The sequence below is a fragment of the Bubalus kerabau genome, chromosome 8 (genome assembly GCF_029407905.1).
Source record: "Bubalus kerabau isolate K-KA32 ecotype Philippines breed swamp buffalo chromosome 8, PCC_UOA_SB_1v2, whole genome shotgun sequence".
Lineage (NCBI taxonomy): Eukaryota > Metazoa > Chordata > Mammalia > Artiodactyla > Bovidae > Bubalus > Bubalus kerabau.
In genome coordinates, this window is record NC_073631.1 from 34,487,679 (window position 1) to 34,511,775 (window position 24,097).

Below are 24,097 nucleotides of genomic sequence, written 5' to 3' on the forward strand. Positions count from 1 at the left end.
ATGTCTCATCAACTGAACCAAAATTGCTTTGATGTGGCTGAGAAATCAGTCCAGAAAAGTTCTCATGCAGGCAGTTTGGGGGGCTGCTACTGCTACTGCTAAGTAGCTTCAGTCGTGTCCGACTTTGTGCTACCCCATAGATGGCAGCCCGCCAGGCTCCGCCGTCCCTGGGATTTTCCAGGCAAGAACACTAGAGTGGATTGCCATTTCCTTCTCCACTGGGGGGAGGGGGGGGGGCGGTGTGTGGAGGGGGCTATCCTTAAGATAAAATGTGGACTTAAAGGAGTTTTAAGATCATTCTTGCTCCCAAATTTTGAGTCTGTAATTTTGTTTTTAATAATTTAAAGTGGAAATAATTTAAAATATTCTAAGTAATGAAAAGTGGGAAATGAGTCAGGCAGATTAGTGTACAATGGAGTAGCAGAAAGGTCCATTTGACAAATTTCTTTTGGAGAATTTGGTTTTTTTCATTAGATAACAAGAGCCTTAATAACCATAGTTTCCTCTTTGCTGTGACTTCCATTGCGTACTCAATTTAAGCAGCTTTCCTTGGTTAGTTATTCTGGTGTGGCACTGTTGGAAATGCATACCCCAATGCTCCAGGACACAGACACAACTTGGCTCTGTTTTTTTATTTTTGTTTTTTTTTTTTTTCCTTATGATTTTGGTTTTGTTACATCTTATTGTGGTCCTCCTGGTACAATGTGGAGGGAAGTAATGATAAAAACCACATTCCCTAAACCTGCTGGTTAATTCCATGCATGTCTTAGGTCTATATCTTCTGCTAATGACTTTAACTCCTTCTCCACTGTCACTGTATCAGTGATTCTCTTTTCTGCCACTAGCCACATTTTCAGTTTCAAATACATTTTGTACCCCAGCCAGAATCCAATCTTCATGCCTTGGGTAGTAAAGAATTGATCTCACCCACAAAAGAGGTCTGGTTTTTGCCCTGAGCTGCTGGGAGGTGATATCTAAGCCAGTGGAATGCCGTGCTTAATGAGTGTCTTTGTTTACCTGGGCGCCTTGGACCACACTGACAGGCTAATAGAAAGATTTTGGGTAGGAGCTTCTGTCCATGCATCATCAGCTTGGCTTGCAGAGGGACTGGAGACTAGAAGTTAGTCATGGTAGTGGTCCAACACATCTCCATGACTGAGCCCTAATAAAATCACCATACCAAGGCTCAGGTATGGCTTCCCTGGTTGGCAGCACTCCATCTGTGTTGTCATACATCATACTTGGAGAAGCTGGTGTTATCCAGGACTCCACTAGGAGAGGACAACTGAAAATCCCACACGTGGAATTCTCTTGGACTCTGCCCCATGCCCTTTCAGAAGATTAGATACAGATGAAGATAACCTGTATCCTTTTCCGGTAATAAACTATGAGTTGAACAGCTTCTAGTGAGTTCTGTAAGTCCTTTTAGTGAATTTCTGAGCCTTAAAATGGTCTACATGCTGTGTGCATGCATGCTAAGTCGCTTCAGTTGTGTCCAATTCTGTTCAACCCCATGGACTGTAGCCAGACAGGTTCCTCTGTCCATGGGATTCTCCAGGCAAGAATACTGGAGAGGGTTGTGATTTCTTTCTCCAGGGGATCTTCCCAACCCAGGGATCAAACCTATAGAGCACTACTGCACAGTATGCTGGGACGAGTTAGAGGTAACTGTGGCACCACAGCCCCACTCAGCAACGGTGGTGGGGGACAGTTAGGAGAGGAACTCTTTACAGGGAGAATAAATCTGAGCAGTATTTCTTATCTGTTCTTCACAGCTGGTAAAGATATCCCAAGGTGCAGATCTGCCCCCATTTTATGACCCATAGTTGGCCAGGAGGTGGACATGAAAGTAACAAGTTTAGAGGATGAGTGATAATAATTAGGCATTAAAATTATGGTCGGACTTGTCCCAGTGGGCTCAGATTGTAGGAATATTTCTTTCCTACATAAATACTCAACCAAGGCCCCATTTGAAGGAGATGCTAAGTAATCAGATGGTCAAGATAATTCTGAGGGTGTCAGTTGATCTTTCTTTCATATCCGATTTCTTGTTCTATCAGCTTATGAACAAAGTGGCTCTACTGGAAGCATGAAGGGTATATATATGGACCTCAACAATATGGCCTTCCTTTCACCAAGGCTATCCTGATTACTGCCACTACTAAGAGTCCAGTCTGCCAGGAGGAGTGACAAAGCCTAACATTTTATCCCCTAGGTTGACCATGTAACTTCAGAAGAAATCTCTGAGAGCTTCTGTAGAACCCTAAGAAGTCATTAAAGACATGTCAATACACTATATTCATAGTACTGACTTACAGTCTTTGAAAGGGGAGAGGAAAACAGACCTGAAACCATCAGTGTCAATATGGCTTAGATAAGACTATAGCCCATCTAGTCAATATGAGTTAATTGTTTATTCCAATAAACCTTTGCCCAGGAAAGGTGATAAACAAAACAAACCAAAAGACAGCAACAATCTAAGTTTTTGCTTACATAAGTAACTTCCTATGGGATGGAGACAATGATCTGCCTACCTGGCAAAGAGCTGGGGTATCAAACAACAGTTTTACTTATGAAGACTCTTCAAGGCCCTTGTTTGCTGTGTCTACCAATCCTAAACCATTTCGTTAACTTTACCAAATCCAATCAATTCCCTGTTTTGACAGATATGCCTTCAACCATTTGTGCACAGGTCCCAAAGCAATCAAATCACTTTGGGAAATAAAATATATCATTACATTTTCCTGTTGCTTTCCTAGCCAACTAATTTTGGCTAACTTCTAGTGAGTTACTATAATAAAATATTTCAGAGGTATGCCTGTTCTCTCCGAAGTATGTTCACTCAGAAAAATATCTGCAAGTCAACAGAAATTATGTTGCTCTCATTTTTTCATGTTAGTATTTATATTTTATCATTTTAAAGTAGCTACTCAATTAGGGCTTACCTGTTTAGACTTCACTTTTGAGTACCTGAGGTTTAATTTAATCAAAGACTACACCTGCTAACTTTTCATGGCAAAGCTAATGTATTAATAGTAAGCATGCAACAAGCTTGTTTGCATGGATTTCGGCTTCTGGAACAAAGAGGGAGAATTTCATGACCCTTTGGCTTTTTAGGATAGCATGTGTGCTAAGTTGCTTCAATCGTATTCATCTCTTTGTGACCCCATAGGCTGTAGCCCACCAGGCTCCTCTGTCCATGGGGAGCCCCAAACTCAACAAATGGCTAATTTTCTGGTTCTGAGACACAGGTAAGTTTATGAAGATGGTGGGTGTGATGTCTTACTGCAATAAGTTTCAGTACTTAATTTTGTTTTATTAGGTCATCAGATGATAGAGTCCAACAATAACAAAATTTGTTTTTTTGTTTTTAAGGATGTCTCATTTAATTGGCATGTACTATTCAGAAAACGAAGATCATGGCATCTGGTCCCATCACTTAATGGGAAATAGATGGGAAAACAGTGGAAACAGTGTCAGACTTTATTTTTTGGGCTCCAAAATCACTGCAGATTGTGATTGCAGCCATGAAATTAAAAGACGCTTACTCCTTGGAAGGAAAGTTATGACCAACCTAGATAGCATATTAAAAAGCAGAGACATTACTTTGCCAACAAAGGTCCGTCTAGTCAAGGCTATGGTTTTTCCAGTGGTCATGTATGGATGTGAGAGTTGGACTGTGAAGAAGGCTGAGTGCCGAAGAATTGATGCTTTTGAACTGTGGTGTTGGAGAAGACTCTTGAAATTCCCTTGGACTTCAAGGAGATCAACCAGTCCATTCTAAAGGAGATCAGTCCTGGGTGTTCATTGGAAGGAATGATGCTGAAGCTGAAACTCCAGTACTTTGGACACCTCATGTGAAGAGTTGACTCATTGGAAAAGACTCTGATGCTGGGAGGGATTGGGGGCAGGAGGAGAAGGGGACGACAGAGGATGAGATGGCTGGATGGCATCACAGACTCGATGGACGTGAGTCTGAGTGAACTCTGGGAGTTGGTGATGGACAGGGAGGCCTGGCGTGCTGCGATTCATGGGGTCGCAAAGAGTCGGACACGACTGAGCGACTGAACTGAACTGATACAAAAGAATCATTTTTCTATGTCAGGCCAATTTACTTTTCACTAACAGGTCTATGTTAATACTGTTAATCAATGTTAACTGGCTTTATCTTAGGGGAAGCCTCATCTAGAACACAAGATCTGTTCAAGAAATTTGTCCTTTCTGAAACAACCTAAGTGTCCATTAATAGATGAATGGATAAAGAAAATGAGGTATATACTACACACACACACACACACGTGTGCATAGGAATATCATCCAGTCATAGAAAAGCTGAAAAACTTGTCATTTGTGATAACATGGTTGGATACTAGGGGCATTATATTAAGTGAAATAAGTCAGAGGCAGGGGTGGAGAGGTGGTAAAACAGGTGAAGGGAGTCAAAAGTTATAAGCTTGCAGTTATAAAAGTCATGAGGATGTAATGTACAGCATGATCACTGTAGTTAATACTGCATTGCTTATTTGAAAATTGCTAAGAGAGTAAATCTTAAAAGTTCTCATCACAAAAGAAGAAACTATCTATTGTGATGAATGTTAACCAGACTTACCTTTGGTGATCATTTTGCAGTATATACAAATATTCAACCATTATGTTGTATACCTGAAACTAACTTAATATTATGTGTAAACTACACCTCAATTTAACAATTAACGTTTTAAAATATTTGTTTTTCCTAACTACAGACTAATAGCAGAAAGATAATCAATTCACTGCTGTTAGCTAGTAGACCAAACGTTAAGGTTAAATAAGAATCAGCTGAGGGGGGTACTCTTTCTGCCCCCTTCTGATGCCTATGTCAGAAGCTTTCTCTATCTCCTTTATACTTTAATAAAACTTTATTACACACACACACACACACAAAAGAATCAGCTGAGGAACTTGTTAGAAATAAAGGTTTCCATGCTTCACTCCATGATTCTGATTTAGAGGTTTCAGCACAAGGTCTGAGAATCTCTATTTTTAAAAGCACCATTTTTTCCCTGATGCAGGCTACCATTAGATCACACTTACAGAAATAATGCTTTTCTCCCCACATACCAGCAAACACACATGTGCTGTACATATGTACATGTATGTATATATAAATACATACATATCCATATTAAATGTTCTACACAAGTCTTCTAAAAATGAAATTGTTCTATGACATTTTTTCCCATGGAACATTATAATTAAATAATCTTTCTGAATCATCACATACAAATCTGCATTGTTTTTCACAGCTACATCATTTTCCACTATATGTATGTATGCACCATAATTTATCCAGTCCTCTATTAATGATTATTTAGACTGATTTTTTTTTTTTTTGCTATTACAGGCAATGCTGCAATGAATACCTTTACACATTTATACTAAAATTTCCAAAAAATATAGAAAAATAAACATAGAAGAGTGGGGTTGCTAGCTCAGAAGACATATGCAGTTTAAAGTTTGATAGATCCTGCTGAGTTGCTTATTATTTTAGTTGTACCAATTTAAGTCCTGCCAATGGACTTAAATTTCCCAACTCCTATACCAATTCTAGTCTCAATCTTTTAAATCCTTATTTGACAGGTAAAAAAATAAACAAAATCTTAATTTATATTTTACTATGTTTTTAATATCTGACTGACTAGCATTCAGTTTACCACTGAAGGAAACACAATTACCTAAAGTTCTACAAAAAGGATCATAATTTATTTTTAGAAAACTTTTATTTTCACCTTAAAACTTAACTGTCACTTATGGAATGAATGAATATCAAATATATAATATGTCTGTTATATAGTATCACTTAGTATCTTCTTTTACCAGGTGATAGAAAAATGAGTCACAAGACCTAGCTTTCCACCCAGCAGCTCTGTGACTTTGGGCAAGTCATCTGCCCTTTTGAGAGCTTCAGTTTCCTCTTTTTAAAATGGGGATTCTAATCATTTTATAGGAATGTTTTGAAGATTAAATGAGATCACAATTTTATTTTATTTATTTTTTTTTTATTATAAAGAACTTTTTATTCTTGAACTATATAAGAATAAATTTAGTATGTAGTCCCCACAGTGACATGAAAGCAGAAAAATAATACTGATATCTTTCATTCACCTGCTCTGCAGTTTTAATAAGTGCCCCCAACAATCTGCTTTTTTTTTTTTTTTCTAGTGGTCAGTACATCTGCTTTTTTTTTTTTGATTTTTTTTTTATTTTATTTTATTTTTAAACTTAATATAACTGTATTAGATTTGCCAAATATCAAAATGAATCCGCCACAGGTATACATGTGTTCCCCATCCTGAACCCTCCTCCCTCCTCCCTCCCCATTCCATCCCTCTGGGTCGTCCCAGTGCACCTGCCCCAAGCATCCAGTATCGTGCATCGAACCTGGACTGGCAACTCATTTCATACCTGATATTTTACATGTTTCAATGCCATTCTCCCAAATCTTCCCACCCTCTCCCTCTCCCACAGAGTCCATAAGACTGTTCTATACATCAGTGTCTCTTCTGCTGTCTCGTACACAGGGTTATTGTTACCATCTTTCTAAATTCCATATATATGCGTTAGTATACTGTATTGGTGTTTTTCTTTCTGGCTTACTTCACTCTGTATAATAGGCTCCAGTTTCATCCACCTCATTAGAACTGATTCAAATGTATTCTTTTTAATGGCTGAATAATACTCCATTGTGTATATGTACCACAGCTTTCTTATCCACTCATCTGCTGATGGACATCTAGGTTGCTTCCATGTCCTGGCTATTATAAACAGTGCTGCGATGAACACTGGGGTACTCGTGTCTCTTTCCCTTCTGGTTTTCTCAGTGTGTATGCCCAGCAGTGGGATTGCTGGATCATAAGGCATGTCTATTTAATTACAAATATTAGCTATTACTACTACCACAGTAACAATACAAGGGAAATTACCAAGTGACTAGAATTATCTGTCAAAGCCTTTCTTAATAATCATAAAATAATTATGCTGGTATTACAGATTCTATGAAGTGAGTCAACTATTTATGGTGATTGTTTAGTCACTAGATGAGTTTCTCTTCCATAGGGTTAACATGTGATTTACAAAAATCACTTCTCTTGTTCTCTGTGAATGCTCCTCTAATAGTAGTTTAGAAAATACTTCCAAAATTATTCAGTTCCTTAGATGAAGTGGAATTATCCAAATATATAATCAACTATAAAACACGACTTTTTTTTCAAGTTTCTAAGAGGGTTTTGTTTCTAAGCACACACAGTAATACTATTCAAGGTAATGTCATGGAGATTTCCTAGAGTCAGTAAATGGAATTTTAAAATTTTACTGTAATATAATACATTGGAGAACTTGTCCTTGATTCTTTCCCAACACTAACGTCAACCTAACTCACATATTCATTAAGTGTCTCAATATCTACAATGCACAAAGTCCTATCCTAGAGGCATATAATCTCTGCATTCAAGAGATCAAGACTCATACAACAGATAAAAGGGCAAAGCATTGTTAATCTAAAGTTGCCTGTACTCTTGGTATGACAAATGTCAGTGGTGCATGACTCATGGAGCTCATCTTCTTTTTGATGAATACTAATGAATTTGTCACACATCTCATCCATAGGCCATGTAAAACATAAAGCCAAGAATGAAATGTCATTGTCCTATGGCTTACTCCCAAAAGCTCTCAATGACTCAACTCACCTAAGTCTTCTCCTTTAATTTCTTCCTCCACATGACTTTTGCAAAATTTTATGATGGTTTTTTAATGAGTAAAGTGATCTGGAAAAAATATTTTTTTCTGTTTTTATTTCAATAAAACAAGAGGCAGCACTTTTGTAAAAAGTATTATATATGGAGAACAATTGCAAAAATATACAAAACGTCAAAAAACTAAACTCCAGTTTATTTCCATAACCTTAAAAAGGTAGGGAGCACATAAAAATATCCAAAGTCATAATTTATTCTTTAGGAATGTAAACTCTAGGAATACAATTAGACACAAGTATATTTACTATGAAAAGATTAGTATCACTACGTACTTAGAAGTAAAGATTAGAGGTACACAATAACAGTATGTGAAACAAGATCTTGAGTTTACTAGTAGAAACTTTATATCAAGACATTAATACTCTAGAACTCTACTATTAAAAAACACAAAAGCATCTTCTAAAATGTTCACTGTTAGTCTCTTTAGATATGCACAAGTTACAAAATACAGAAGACAACATACTTATATTCTCTGATGAAGAATTTATCAATATTAAATATAAATGTGAATAACTCAAAGCATTATATATAATTTTACTAAGCAATTAATCTAAAAGTATAAATTCATGCTAATCAAAGGACTACAGAGTTAATTTTTTTATCCAAAGATTGGGAAGACACTATTAATACACTAATTTTTATCTACAATGCTTAAGTACCCATCAAATTATTCTTTTTAAATGGCTTTTCAAAAAATTTTTTTTGCAGTTACATTATTTAACATACATATTTTCTTGATGTGCTTCCCTTTAATAAAGTGTAGACTTACAGTGCCTATAGACTCAAATGTTAAATAGCCTTATTTTAAATATTTGCTGAAAATTAAGTCTGAGTGTATTTTTCTTTAAAATTTAAATGTAAAGGTATCAACACTTTAATTTTATTCTTCCAAACAGGCAAAATCCCCTAAAAATGGGATCATTTTTATCTATTTTGGTTTAAAATTTTTATTTCCCTTTATTTCAACTCTTTTGTCTTTAAATGAATAATCTTCGCTAAGCAGTTACTTCATAATTGAAGAGAACAATGAAATACCGCTTTTTCAAAACCACTGAAATCATTTAAGGACTAAGAATTTCTACTCTTCAAATCTACAGAGTTGCCTTTAAAAGCTCCATGGTGGTATAACAAGGGATTCCAGGGTGCTCACCTGCCCTAGACACTCCCCTTAAGTCTTTGTTTCTCTCTCCACTTGGATTCCAAAAGGCAAAATCTGGCATCCAGCTTCACTAGAATATCCTAGGTAGTTGGGTATTTGAAGAGTGAGAGGTTGGGTAATTCGAAGAATCTTTTAGAGGTTTAAAATGTGGAATGGGACTACAGGGTCTACTGAGATCCTCTGAGCTATGGGGCACAAGGCCCCAATTTTGTGCGGACTCCTTCTTGTGATAAAAGATATTACTCTGAATATATAGAGGTCTGTGACCAAATGGTCACGTCAGCATCTTCAGAAGAAAATGACCTACAAAAGCCCCCCCAACTTTCAAATTTGGAAAAGTAAGAGGGACAAGACTAGTAGAGACAATTACAATTGTTAGTTAGCATTACCCAGTATTTATAATTGCTATAAAAATCTTCAAATGTATAATCCTTACTTGAAATAGCATCAAAGATACTACAAAAGAATTTTCTCGTTAACACAACTCCATATAATCCCACATTCCAGAAAATCAACTGGTGCAAATTACTTGGAGCAAAAATTCAGAACCATTCCTTTGAGTAATCCTTCAGGGTTTTTAAAAGAATAAACACATGCAGATTTGCTGTGCACTGTGTAAAAGGGTGGTACTCCTTTCATACTTAAAACTGTAGAGCTCTGATTCCATTTTTAGTTATCAAAAAAATACAAAATATTAACCATTTTTATTGTAAAAACAAATGGGATTCATTAAAGATTTAGAATTAGGGGACTTAAGTGAGTCAACACTATAAAAAATTAATTAGCTGTTAAAAACAGTGAAGATTATAGTATCCAACATATTTGATCTAGGGTTGTGAGACCACTGAGAATTCTAAATATTAGGTAAGTAATTTGTTTGCACTTTGATACTGTCTTCTCAAACTTTAATGTGCATAATAATCACTTGAGATCTTATTAAAAGGCAGGTTATGATTCAGTAGATCTAAGGTGGCTCTGAAATTCTGCCAGGTGATGCCAATGCTCCTTACTGCTCCTCAGACCACAATGATCTAGAATAATACCAAAATGAGGTTCCATTACAACAGCTGAACATTAAAACCTGATCTCTTATTTGTGCTGGCTAATGTGTCCTCAAACTAATGTTTCCCAAAAACCTTCTACATTTCCTAAGCACCTTAACTTGCTTCCAATGCCATCTTTTAAATTAGTTCTTAAGACTATTAAAGACTATTAAGATTGTTAGCAGCTATGCCTAGGAAAAATTCTTTGTTCAAGAATTACAAAAGGACAACAGGAAATTCACAGTGATTGTACACAGGATTTAAATTGAACACAGGATTCTCAGTACATTAATACTTTGTCAGCTTTCACTGTCCGGTTGACTTGACTTTTTTTTTTTTAACTATAACGTATGCCAATAGATCTTGCTTCACTTCTACCACTGGAACTAAAAATATCAAGTTCACTTATGTTAAAAACCATATTTTATTTAGGATTACTCAATGAAAACTAGTTAATGATTTTTGAAAAATTAGATTTAAAACAACAGCCAAAGTAGTTACAGTCAAAACTGTATTCATACTGTAAATACTTTAGCAGTCTTCAAGACATACAACTTTTTCACATATTTGAGCTCTGCATAAACAGGTACAAGATGAAAACTAGCATTTTCTCTGTGTGGCTATAGCTAAGGACTATGAATAAGGAAAACTGTGTACTAACCACTGAAAAAGGGACAGCTTCCTAGGTCTTCCTCCCCAGTAAACTTACTCTCTCATTCTCAACCCTGCTTTTTTCTCTCTTACCCTAGATTATTACTAAGCCTACTTGATTTAAAAGGAACCTCACCATAGCTGAAATTACCACCACTAGCAAATATCAAAATTTTCACATCCATCTGGAGGTCACATGATCCTCTATAGCTACATACAAGTTTGTTCAGCTTCTGTTAAATTAGCTTTTTGTTTTTTTTTTTTTTTGGCTGGGGGCAACTATACTGATTATTCTTCGTATCTTAACAAGAACATTTAACATAGGCCTGTTCAAAAAACAAGAAACACATTCAATATTTTTCATATTTAAAAATTTAAATTTAAGAACACAAACATAAATGACCTAAATTAGTTAGTACATAAATGTCTTTAGTCCATGTTTCACTATTTTTATTTTCTTTCAATGATATTTAATAGATGAAAAATTTACCTAATTTCCTTCATTTGTAGACAAACCATTCAATATGGTGAACACTGCTATCTTTAGAGCTGAGGTACAAAATTTACAGTGAAGTTTTCAATGATGTGCGCTCTCAATTATGGGAATCCAAACTAAGCAGTATTTCCAAAATCCAGCAGCAGGGTAAGCCAGCTTTATGGCCTATTACACCTTAAGAACTGAAAAGGATTTTCACCTGCTAAATCCAGATCAAACACTTTAAAATAACACATCTACTTGCAACCTGATTTTTGATATAAAATGTTCCAAATAAATGACGGCAATTTCTCTTCCCTTTCCCTGGAATCACATAATATTTTAGGGTACTGAGTTTTGAGGCATTTTCCAGTGCTTTATATTACTGTTCTACTAATCTTCAAGATGATCTGGCTACAAACATTTTTATCAGGCACTTTTCATAGGAATCATTTTTGTTTTTTCACATGCCTGTTTTTCAGAGTGGCTTCTTAAACAGCCAGCTGTAAAATTCTTGGAGTTGTACCTAGCCTCATTCTTGAAAAAACAGTTTCCATACATGGATTCCCTTTACATTGAAGCCCAAACATATAGCTACCAAAATAGGAGTTATTAAAGAAAAAGATTCACAACCTTACAGGAGATGTAACCAACCTGATCACACAATCTGTCAAAATATACTATCACAATGTCAATCTTAGGGCAACAGAAACAAGATTAAAAAAAAAAAAAAAAAGACTCAAGCCAAGGGGAAAAAATACAACCCAAGAAATAGCAAAAACATATTTCAACTTACTACAACCTAGACATTATTCCCTTCATTAAGTCAAGGCAGCCATCAGAATTTAAGACATTAGGGCTCCCGTCAGGAGCTGGGATGAAAGACGACCCTGGGAACTTGCGTGAAGAAGCCAAGTTGTATTTCCAGATTCACTGCTTACATGAGGAAACCCTTACAAATTAATCTGTGGACAAAGTAATGCTAATACTAGGAGGTCTCTGCTGACCTGCTTGATGCTTCATTGGAAGTTCAGTCCTTTCAGAAGTGTATATCAGCTTTTCTTCTTGGAGACTACAAGCAGAAAACCTATTGGCATCTGTCCCAGCCCCACAGCCGACAGCAGATGACGGGTTATGCGGGACTGAGACACCACTGACTTGTTCAAAGGATTTACTGAAAACACTGGTGGCAGTCTTAGCCAAACCATGACTGCAAGGTTTAGGCAGAGATTGGCTGGTTGTCAGCGTAAGTCTCTTTAAGGAGAGAAGCTCAAGATTCTCACTTTGGGCTCTCTGCGTTTGTTTTCGAACAAAGTGATCTTTGCAAGACTCCCCTGTAGTTTCTTTCTCTTTTCCTCCAGTTTTGTTTCCTCCGGACCGTCTCTGAGTCTTTCCTATACTTGTCTTGTTACTACAATTTTGACTAATGTTTGATAAACCCGATTGGCTGGTACTAGAGGCAGCCCTGGAATAAAATCCCTCGTCAACTTCGGATATCTCCATCAGTTCTTCTTGACCTGTTAATTCTGTATTTTCTAAACAAAGAAATAACAAGGATTAATTAATATTAAACATTTTCAGTAATTCTTTTTTTTCATGATTAATACCAAATCAAATATACTTTAAATAAATTTTAGAATAATTTTAGCATAATATGTAAAGCAACAGACTACTGACCAAAATCAAAGGATAAATCAAAACATTCTATAAAATTTCAATAGTTTATCATTAAAATTAGAATAATTTAAAGTATATTAAATAAAAAAGCATGCCATAAGCCACACCCCACTGTGTTTTTAGAAAAGTTTTCTTACTATTCATGCAAAGATCAGAGACAATTAGAAAAATACCACACAGTAAAACTAGGGGGTAAACTCTCCCCTAATAGCAAAGCAGTGTAAAGTCAAAGATTATACCAAGACCCTTAAAAAAAAAAGTTATTAAAATAGTTTAAAGACTTTTTTTTAAGGTTGCACTGCATATTCTAGATTTTCTTACTAAAAGAAAAATATATAGACCATAAATATAACCACGAACTTGTTAAAATTCTTTATACATTATCTTCTATATCAAAGATGGCAAAAATACAAGGATAAAAAAGTAATTTTAGATCTCAAAACACAAGCAGTAAATTATTCTGGAAGCCATTTTCTGCCTCATTTTCATAACAATTTACTCAGAGACAGTATAGATATGACCATTCCAAAGAGCATTAAGTCATTGAGAAACTGTAGTACATAATTCATGCATTTAGATTAGATGACATGCAAAATTTTTGTGGCTGTGCAACTGTTGCCTAAAACATGCAGCAGTGACCCTTTGCCATGAGATACCTTGGAGTGCAGCTATAAAGTGCTCTGCTAAAACTGCACTCTGCCAGGTGAGTTTATTCCATCCTCCATCATTTTTCTTACAGATTTTTGCCTCCTGATCTCTGGCAAGCCTTTGCTCTCAGTTCTAGGATCTGTGGCTGTTTCCTGTACACCCTGTATATGCTGGGCATCAATCTCTCCTAGTGTTCTGCCTTTTTCCCCATTCCCGGTTCTCTCTCCGGCCACATTTGTGACACTAATCTCAGGAATGACAAGGATGCCCAATTCAGTAGTATCATTATTGTTGTCAGGTTGCTCTAGAATTGAAGATGATAAGACAAAATGATGGCTGAAAACAAAACAAAACAAAAATGCAAAGCAAGAAAAGCAAACGATCCAAAACAAAAATTGGACGACTGAATGTTAAGTATTAAGCCAAATATATGCCCTGATGGAACTCCCATAATTTACAATACTCTGACAGTACTGGAGAAATGGGGTCGTGTTCTTTAATTTCAAATGACAATGAAAAAACTCAGAGCATCATTTTATGTTCTGTATTTTTTCACACACACATTTGACATGGACTGTGAAACAGAAATTTTTTTATAACTTAAAATAGAATTTTTACTATTTTAAGATAATATTGTGACCACTTGAACTTATGTCAAGCCTTACGCAAGTTTTCAAGGATTTACAGCCAAAACTCTAGTTCCTTCCTGTCAACATGAGGAACCAAGCCATTTAGGAATTCTCCTTGCATAATTATTTTTAATTAGATTACACTAAGTCTGCTTTAATAAACCATGACGTTGGAAAAATGCTTATTCACTTATATCATGGTTAGTACTATAGGTATAGTTTTTGTTTCACACACCAATCATCTTGTATATTAGTAAATATTAATGCAGGTGTGATATAATTAAAGTCTATTCCTTCAGACATACTAATTCCATAAATTTAGGCTAACTTGTAACAATTCATTACTAAACTGGAAATAAATAAAAATGGATTTGTAAAATCAAAGTGGCTGTTGGTCCGTTATCCTGAAAATGGTAATCTGTAATTGAAACAATGAAACTCCTAAATAGTTAAAACTTATAGACATTGTTTTGTGTCTCAAATCACAAAGCCATGGTTCATTTAAAGTTGTCAAGGAAATATCTGTAACAGATGGAAAAGAATAACATGAATATATCTACCATGGACCGGTAATGAAAATTAAAGTTCAAAACAACATAAGACTATATAAAACAGTATGCACTCTTTAAAAATGTAGAACACAAATCTGAGTGAGTGATGTTACCCAATACTTTCAAATATGTTTCATGATAGAACATCGAGCTCTGTGAATGGTGCTACAGCATGTGAAACAATAACAGGTAGAAGAATGGAGGCCGAGCCACATATTCCTATGGGTCCCCACTTTGCTGAGCATCTTGAAGAACTACTGATGCCTGGCTTTCACCCTTAACATTCTGATTTAAACAGTATGAGCTATGACCTGGGCATTAGGATTTTATAAATTTCCCACATGACCAATGTGTGGCAAATTCTGAAAGATGGATGCCCTGAGTACTCCATTACCAAGCAGCAATATGCACCTCCAAGGGTCTTCAAAGCTTCATGTTGCCCTAGGCTGGTAGATCAATATGTTGGCATATTAATTTTCCAATTACCTAGTGCTTCATACGGAGAAGGCAATGGCACCCCACTCCAGTACTCATGCCTGGAAAACCCCATGGACAGAGGAGGACAGAGGAGCCTGGTGGGCTGCCGTCCATGGGGTCGCTGAGCGACTTCACTTTCACTTTTCACTTTCATGCATTGGAGAAGGACATGGCAACCCACTCCAGTGTTCTTGCCTGGAGAATCACAGGGACGGGGGAGCCTGGTGGGCTGCCATCTCTGGGGTCACACAGAGTCGGACACGACTGAAGTGACTTAGCAGCAGCAGCAGTGCTTCACAAACTTTTGACTGCATATACCCTAAATGAAATCCTTTCCTAAACTGGCTAAAGGATATCAGTGAGGTATTAATGTTTAACACACTGCTGCTTCAGCTTCCCTAACAGAATTCCTAAATAAGCCCATTCCCCATTGCTAAAAGCTGTCTTCAAAGTGAGGGCAAGTAAAATCTAATTGAAGTAAATGCCAGAGGCCACTGCAACTGAGAGTAAAATCAGCATGGCACTTGGTCACTTGGATGACAACCAAGACTTGTCCATTTATGTTGTAGAAGCAGTTTCAATGAAGATCTATTAACAGGATCATTGCTGCTGCTGCTGCTAAGTCGCTTCAGTCGTGTCCAACTCTGTGCAACCCCAGAGACGGCAGCCCACCAGGCTCCCCCGTCCCTGGGATTCTCCAGGCAAGAACACCGGAGTGGGTTGCCATGTCCTTCTCCAATGCATGAAAGTGAAAAGTGAAAGTGAAGTTGCTCAGCGACCCTATGGACGGCAGCCCACCAGGCTCCTCCATCCATGGGATTTGGAAAATCCCTGGGGTCGCACCGAGTCGGACACGACTGAAGTGACTTAGCAGCAGCAGCAGCAATGATCCTGTTAATAGATCTTTTGTGAAACTGCTTCTACAACGTAAATGGACAAGTCTTGGTTGTCACCCAAGTGACCAAGTGCCATGCTGATTTTACTCTCAGTTGCAGTGGCCTCTTGCATTTACCTCAGTTAGATTTTACTAGTCCAAAATAATTATAAATTGGTTTCTTATCCAAATTTTAACAAAGCCAATGATTACTAAAATTTAACAAAACTTTAAAAGATAACCATAAGTGACCTAACAGAATAGAAAACAAAGCTACCACACTGATTGGCACTTAATAGTTTTCTTGAAAGCATTCACATGTATTATTCAATTATATTCTCAAAACAATGTGCTGGTGTGCCTCTGGAAGCAGGCATTTTGATTCCCATTTACAGAAAAGGAAACTGAAAATCAGAAACAGTTACAACAACTACTGTTTGGAGGACCTAAACAGTAGAATCTTTTGTTGACATCAAATGTCCATTCTAACATACTATAAATACTAACTCTTCAATTCATTAATGTCAATTTGAGTTAAATATTCTCTGACAAACATTTTTTAATTAAAAAAAATCTTATTTGCCTAGATTCCTGGTCATTTCATAGAAAGCAAACAATTTACTTTGAACACAGAGCAAGATAAAATAAATCTCTAAGAAAACCTAAATAAGTCAGAATCTTCAAGGTTAATTTATGTTTTAAATTGGTTTTATTTTTTAAAAGATATCAGCGAAAATGCTGCTGCAATGGTGAAAATTTAGAATTTTGCAAGAAAAACTAGAAATGACAAGAATATTATATAAAATAGCATGAGGCAGTTGGGTTAGTAATCACATTTACTGGGGAAATGTAAAGATCTGCAGCCTAAGAAACAGTAATACTAATTTTTAAAAATCATCTAATTAAATGGCAAGTGGTAAGTGAGATATTGTTCTTCCACAGGCAAAAATCTTTAATAGATTTATGTGTGCTTAGTCACACAGTCATGTCCAACTCTCTGTGGCCTCATGGACTGTAGCCTGCCAGGCTTCTCTGTCCATGGAATTTTCCAGGCAGGAATACTGGAAAACTTCCTACTCCAGGAGATTTCGCTCACCCAGGGATTGAAATCCACGTCTCTTGCATCTCCTGTACTGGTTGGCAGATTCTTTACCACTAGTAAATAAATCGGGAAGCCCCAATTTATGTATATTATCACTCAAAAATGGTAAAAACCACAAAATTTCTAAACTGCTTATTAAAGTAAATTCACCGAAAGAAAACCTAGAAATAAAAGAAGTATATTTCTCAGGACAATTATAGGATAAAGAAAGATAATTACAAAAAAACAAACATCTGTTACATGATCTTTCTCTTATTTCTCCAACTTCTTCCCTATATAATTCTGTGACCCACTCCTCCTACACACAACTACTTATTGGTCTTGTTATTCCCTAGGCCTGGAACACTCTTCCCCACATAGCTATATAGTTCACCGTCTTACTTCCTTCAGGTCTTTTTTCAAAACTATCCTTCTCAATGAAATCTCCCCTGATCATCCCATCGAGTTTCAATATTACCCATGTTTCATACACTCTCTTCCCTACTTTGTTTCTTTTTCTTCTTAGCACTTCATCACTTTCTAACCTACAATTATTTATTTATCGTATCTACCAGATGGAAGCTCCAATACGTCAGGGATTCTTGTTTGGTCACTGCTGTATACCTCGTTCCCAGGAAAGTACCTTACATTAAGTAAGTGCCCAATAAAATTTGTTTGATAAGTTGAATGAGTCTCCAGTTATGAGATGAAATTATTATTAGAATAAATCAAGGTGTGGTGGTGGTGGTTTAGTCACTAAGTCATGTCTGACTCTTGCGACCTCATGGACTGTAGCCCGCCAAGCTGCTCTGTCCATGGGATTGCCAGGCAAGAAACCAACTGGAGTGGGTTGTCATTTCCTTCTCCAGGGGATTTTCCTAACCCAGGGATTGAATCCACATCCACATCTCCTGCACTGCAGGCAGATTCTTTACTGCTGAGCCACTAGGGAAGCCCTAAATAAAGTTGAAAGAACACAGAAAAGACATGAGAAAGGTGAGAATGTGTTACTTGACTTGATAAAACAAAAAAATAACATATAGCTTAAAAGAATTTTTAGATGGCAAAGAAAAACACAGGCTCTTTGTTTTAGAAAAGTGTTGTATCTGCCTCTAAAGGTAGGTTTAGTAAAATGATTGTTCACATCAGAAAGTTATTTTTAAGTCTATAGTTTTAAGTCTATCAGAGGATAACATAGATAGTTAAGAATTATTCTTTTTTGAAAAAAACTATAAAGGAGATGTTTTAAGGGAATACAAATGCATAAGAAAATAGAATCTGCTTAAAAGCCCAGAACTTAAAATTTTATGCAAAATGTGTCATGACTGTTCTATACCTATAAAAAACAATACTTACATTTGACTTCAAATAATTCGAAAAGTTCAAAAAACATCCAAAGAAAAACTTCTCAGAGAATATTTTATTTGTATAACCTCTATAAATAGGTCACCTTCTCTCCATATACAGAAATGAGGAGAGTTAAGGGCATCATTTCTCCCTACAAAATGTCTTCTGGCTTTGAGAGGGGGAAAAAGGTAAAAAAAATTGCAAATATCATTAAAGCTGATTATGAAAAGTTGTGATTTCTCTCATATACAGTTTTAGAATATCAAATATCTATTCCATTATGTTGCTCATGAAACTCTTCATTCGAGCTTTAGGTTTTATTTTTTCATAGTTCCCCTTTTTACTGAAAGTGATAATTTAAATAAATGAACAATTTATTATTCACAGAATTTATACAAATCTATACCCAGACTGATTCACAAGTCTAAAGGAATCTGGAAAAAAAAAAAAAGAATCTGGTTATGCCCTAAGGCACTTGCAAATTTATTTGCAAAATCAATCAAAATCTTACCTCAGATATCTGTATCATACATTATTGACATCAATAAAGACAAGTATTTTAGAGTAGACCCCAGAAGAAAGTGATACACATTCTTTTATAAGATATATTTTAAAAGTCATAAAATACCTAAACAATTTCATACTATCCTGTCAGTTTAAAGTTTAAAATGTATTCTATTCAATGGAAGACAAATGTTTTCTATATTCATTAAGCTATTCATTGCAGTGTTATCTATAATAGCAAAAAGTTAGAAACAAATTATTTAGCATATTAAGGAAATGGTTAAGTAAATGATGGAATATCAGCTCAATGTAATATTATGTAGCCATTTAAATAACGGGACTCACTAGGGGTACTTGGGAAAATACTGGACAAGCCTAACTGAAAAAAGCAAAATATAAAAAATAATTTAAAGAATATAACTATGAAAAATACATATACATATGGAAAAAAACTGTAAAATGTCAATTTTTTAAGTACCAGGACTATAAGTGAATATTCTTCTACCCAGTTTACTATCATGTTATTGTACTGTTTTTCAATAAAATAAGGAAAAAATAAATTGCTCAGTCTACAGTATAAATTTATCATTTATCCACTCATTCACGCATTCAACAATTTACTGAGCCCCTATTATGTACCAGACACTGTTTTAGACTCTGGGGATACAATGGCCAACCAGACAAAGACACTGCCCTCACAAATGGGAATAAAGCAAACAAGAGAATTTTAGATAGTGGAAAATACAATGAAGACATGAATAATGGAAAAGAGTAAGCAGGGTAGTAAAGAAGAAAGTCTACTTTAGATGGATAGTCTGGGAAGAACTTTTTGAGGAAGGGATGTTTGAGCTGAGATCTGAATGATGAAAAAGCACTGACTACACAATAATCTTGGTGCTGGCAGTAAAAAACCTGTCTCCCAACACAGGAGAAGTAATAGATGCAGGTTCGATCCCTGGATCAGGAAGATCCCCTGAAGGAGGGCATGGCAACCCACTCCAGTATTCAATTTGCCTGGAGAATCCCACGGACAGAGGAGCCTGGCAGGCTATAGTCCATAACGTGGCAAAGAGTCAGACAAAACTGAAGAGTCTTAGCAGGCACACAACAGTCTGGAGGAAGAGAGTTTAAGCTGACTCTTTTCAAAATCATCAAAGCTCAGCTCAAACATCCCCAATTGCTACTACAAAGCCCCCAAGGTAGAAATGTCTTAGTGGGTTGAAAGGTTAGAAGGAAAGGTGAGAGTGGTCTTCAGGTGAGGTCACAGTGGGAGGTAAGGTGTCACTAGGGCCACCTATGCCATAATGTTAGAGCTTAGACTTTGTTCTGACTGCAATAGATAGCTATTGACAAGTATAGAGATAAATTACTTGGGTACTCTATTAGCATTCTTTATCAAAGAAGTCACATTTTACACAAAATATTGAGCACAAAGTGTGTCCTGGTTTAGAAAAAACAGCAATGTAAAAATCCACAGATTTGCAAGGCAGATTAGAGGAAAGGAGAGCACTGACATAGAACCACAGAATAAGGTGCTGGCAGTTAAGAAGGTGCTGCACTCTGAGCACGGACATGAATGAAGACTGAGATTTAGTAATCTTAGTCCTGAAGCCAGAAGAATTTTCAGATAAGAAGAGAGCAGCCTGGGTTACACAGAAAAACACAGTCTGGACCACAACGATTTATTTATGGACACACTGGTTAGGAAATATTATCCAATTTCTTAAGTAAAGAATAGTCAAGTCTTTAACTTGTTTTTATAATTCTCCTTATCGAGGTGGATTCAATCACTCTCAGTAACTTTTTCTGTCATCTTTATTAAGTCTCAAGTATTAAAAAAAAAATCTCTGTGAGAAATGCAATACTGCTGCTGGATCAGGTGAATCCTTCATGATTAAAGTTCCTCATAACCAGACAGGCCCAAAACAAATAAGGAATATCTACTACGAAACTACCTATAAAATCTTATTTCTTTCTCCATGTACTGCTGCTGCTGCTGCTGCTGCTAAGTTGCTTCAGTCGTGTCCGACTCTGTGCAACCCCATAGACGGCAGCCCACCAGGCTCCCCCGTCCCTGGGATTCTCCAGGCAAGAATACTGGAGTGGGTTGCCATTTCCTTCTCCAACGTGTGTAAGTGAAAAATCAAAGTAAAGTTGCTCAGTCGTGTCCGACTCTTAGTGACCTCATGGACTGCAGCCTACCTCTGTCCATGGGATTTTCCAGGCAAGAGTACTGGATTGTGCACCAAATGCTACTTAAAAGGTGGGGGGAAGAGGTAGAGCTCAATAATAAATAACAAAATAAAAAATTAGTTCCTTAACTACAACAAGAATTATATAAGGCCTCCTTAGAAAAAAAATGTAGAACATAATCATTTACAACCATTTCTGTCTCATAAGACCAATAATTTTAAATGCCCTACTTCTCTGTATAGAAAATTATATTACTTTATTTTATCTAGAAATAAGTTAAGATTTTTTTGTTTTCATCTAAAGTTGGCCAGGATTCTAAGACTACTATCTTTCTCTTTAAGTCTAATTTCACATATGTCAATTGTTTTTCAGTTCTCTGGTTAATATGTCCTTTTTCCTTGTGTCACCTAATATTGCCCAATATGTTATTTTGTCTTCCATGAATAAAAGGTCAATATCAAAAATGTCGGTTAAAATTCATGCAATGCTAAGTCTGGTCAGAAGGAAATGCTTATTTTTGGTCCAAATGTTTTATCATCTATATCAGGAAAGCAAAGTTTGCTCCTCGAATAGCATTTTAGAATATAAAAATAATGGAGTGTCTCAAAATGATTTCTTTTCTAAATTTCTTTAATAAGTATAAACAACTTTTAAAATAAAAACATAAGTATTATAAATATCTAACTGCAAATGCAGAATTCCAATAGCCAATTCGTTCAAGTTTGCTACTTTTGAATTTAAAATGACCATTTCTGCATTTTTCAAAATGCTTTTATAATTATCAGCAACTTTGTTTTTCCCCAAATGATTTACACATAAAATCATAAAATCTGATTCACAAAATAAATGTTTCATTCCAAGATTTATGGCATTTACCTTTTGCACTATCTAGAAAGACCAGCTTAAATGTTTTAAATAATTTTTAAAGATATTTAACTAAAGTATATCTTTTATAATTATTCAGATTTGTTCATTAGAAAGTTATTACCCTATTTTTATTAATATATAATAGAAATTTATTAACATTTTAAAAATCAATAACCAGGTTTTAAAACTAAATGGCTTTAAATAAACTATTTTCCAACATGAACTGCATCTTTTCTATTATTCCACTTCTTTTCTCATCTAATAAGTTAGTACTAAACTGCTGAGCAAATTGAAATGAATCACATTTTTTTGGTCATTTAAAAAAACATAATCATAGTTTATCTTTGAATTCTGGCATAATTTAAACTCATTTAAATACCTTAATATCCTTTAAATAGAAACTTAATGCTGGAAATGCAATACAGCAGCTGTAACAACACGAAACTTCACTTTCTTTAGATCCAATCTATGTGAACTGTATTGTGCTTCATTTTTCACGTAAACATTCTATGTTTGTGTGTGAAGTCAGTCAGTCGTGTCTGACTCTTTCGACCCCGTGGACTGTAGCCCACCAGACTCCTCTGTCCATGGGATTCTCCAGGCAAGAATACTGGAGTGGGTTGCCATTTCCTTCTCCAGGGGATCTTCCCAACCCAGAGATCAAACCCAGGTCTCCCTCATTGCAGGCAGATGATTTATCCTCTGAGCCACCAGGGAAGCCATATAATAAACATTCCATATAATTAACTAAATACTCTAAAATTCTCAGGGTACTGATTTGATATCACTAAGAAGACTTAAAAATAGATATAGTTCTTTCAGGTTTTTTTGATGTTGACCATTTTTAAAGTCTTTATTGAATTTGTTTCAATATTGCTTCTGTTTTATGTTTTGAAGGATTTCTTTTGGCCACAAGGCATTTGCAATCTTAGCTCCCTGAACAGGGCTTGAACCTGCACCCACTGCATTGGAAGGTGAAGTCTTACCTACTGGACCACCAGGGAAGTCCCTCAATTCTGTTTTACTATCTAAAGCTTTGTACTCTTGGATCTCCTAAGTCAAAATAATGAAATTCAATATTATAAAAATAAATCACTTAACATGTGCCAGGACCAAAAGTAGGGCAAAATTGAAAGAATCTAGACTATAAATATCACTTTTACTGTTATACTTACTTGTTGCAAACAGCTGTAATCGTACATAAATTAGAATATAAGTTCAATATATTCTATTTACATGTGAATTTGGAATGCAACAGCAGGTATTGAAACAACATTCTAAAAAAATCCTTACTGTAATGTGATATATTTCTGTAATGGTGATATAAATGTCAGATAATATGAGTTAGAGTACTAAACTTCAGGGTTATAGAAATTTTTAAAATATCATTAAACTGATTGTTACTATTATATCAGATATGTATCACATATTGTATCATATATATATCACATATTTTTTGTCTGATATACTTAAACTCAACACGTTTGTCTCAAATTGAGGAAAGTCAATGAAAGAGTTAATCAATCACAGGATCATTTGAATAGGAAGCTTGCTAATAAAAGCTTATCAAGAATACTATTGTGCAGTTAATAAAATAAAGCAAATAGTTTTTAATTAATAAACAATCAGGCTTTATGCAGTGTTTTAAAACATACCAAAATGCTTTTCACTGACTTATCTCATTTATATCACAAATGTATTAGTGGAAAATGGTAGGAAGTAATAAAAAATTAGGATTTCACTAGATAAGACTTTAGCTGATAACAAGCTGGCAAAAATTATAAGTACTCATTATTTGCAACTATAACTTAGTTAGGGGACTTCTATGGAATGGGTATTTCAATACCATTTTAAAAGAAAGGAGGAAAGTTGATTGCATTGTTCCAAGTATAGATAATTTTAAAAAATGGAAGAGTGAATCATAATGGTGGTGGTGGGGAAACAGACACACAAAAAAAGAAATTAAATTTGCTCTGGAAGAGGAGAAGGAATGGAAAAGTACAAGGAAATAAATAAGTATAAATTGTAGAGAATTATTCAGGGATTTAAGAAATAGGACTCATAGCTGAAATGGCAGACAATGAAAACAGCTTCAGAAGCAACATTTAAGAATAACTATAGACAAGAAGCA

The 24,097-nt window shown here is 35.6% G+C and overlaps 1 protein-coding gene across 10 annotated transcripts in view; it reads right to left on the reverse strand.

Moving 5' to 3' along the window:
* Positions 1-7,854: 7,854 nt before the first annotated feature.
* The window catches only part of HYCC1 (hyccin PI4KA lipid kinase complex subunit 1), an 85,583-nt gene continuing 69,340 nt past the window's right edge, over positions 7,855-24,097 (reverse strand). For 8 of the 10 annotated variants that reach the window (XM_055589996.1, XM_055589991.1, XM_055589995.1 and 5 more), the window contains one exon: positions 7,855-12,653. In XM_055589996.1, the coding sequence (XP_055445971.1) occupies positions 12,079-12,653 (575 nt within the window). In that variant the 3' untranslated portion in view covers positions 7,855-12,078. Of the gene's footprint in view, positions 12,654-13,451; positions 13,748-24,097 lie in introns of those variants that run through there. The other 2 variants (XM_055589999.1, XM_055589998.1) reach the window with 2 other exon arrangements.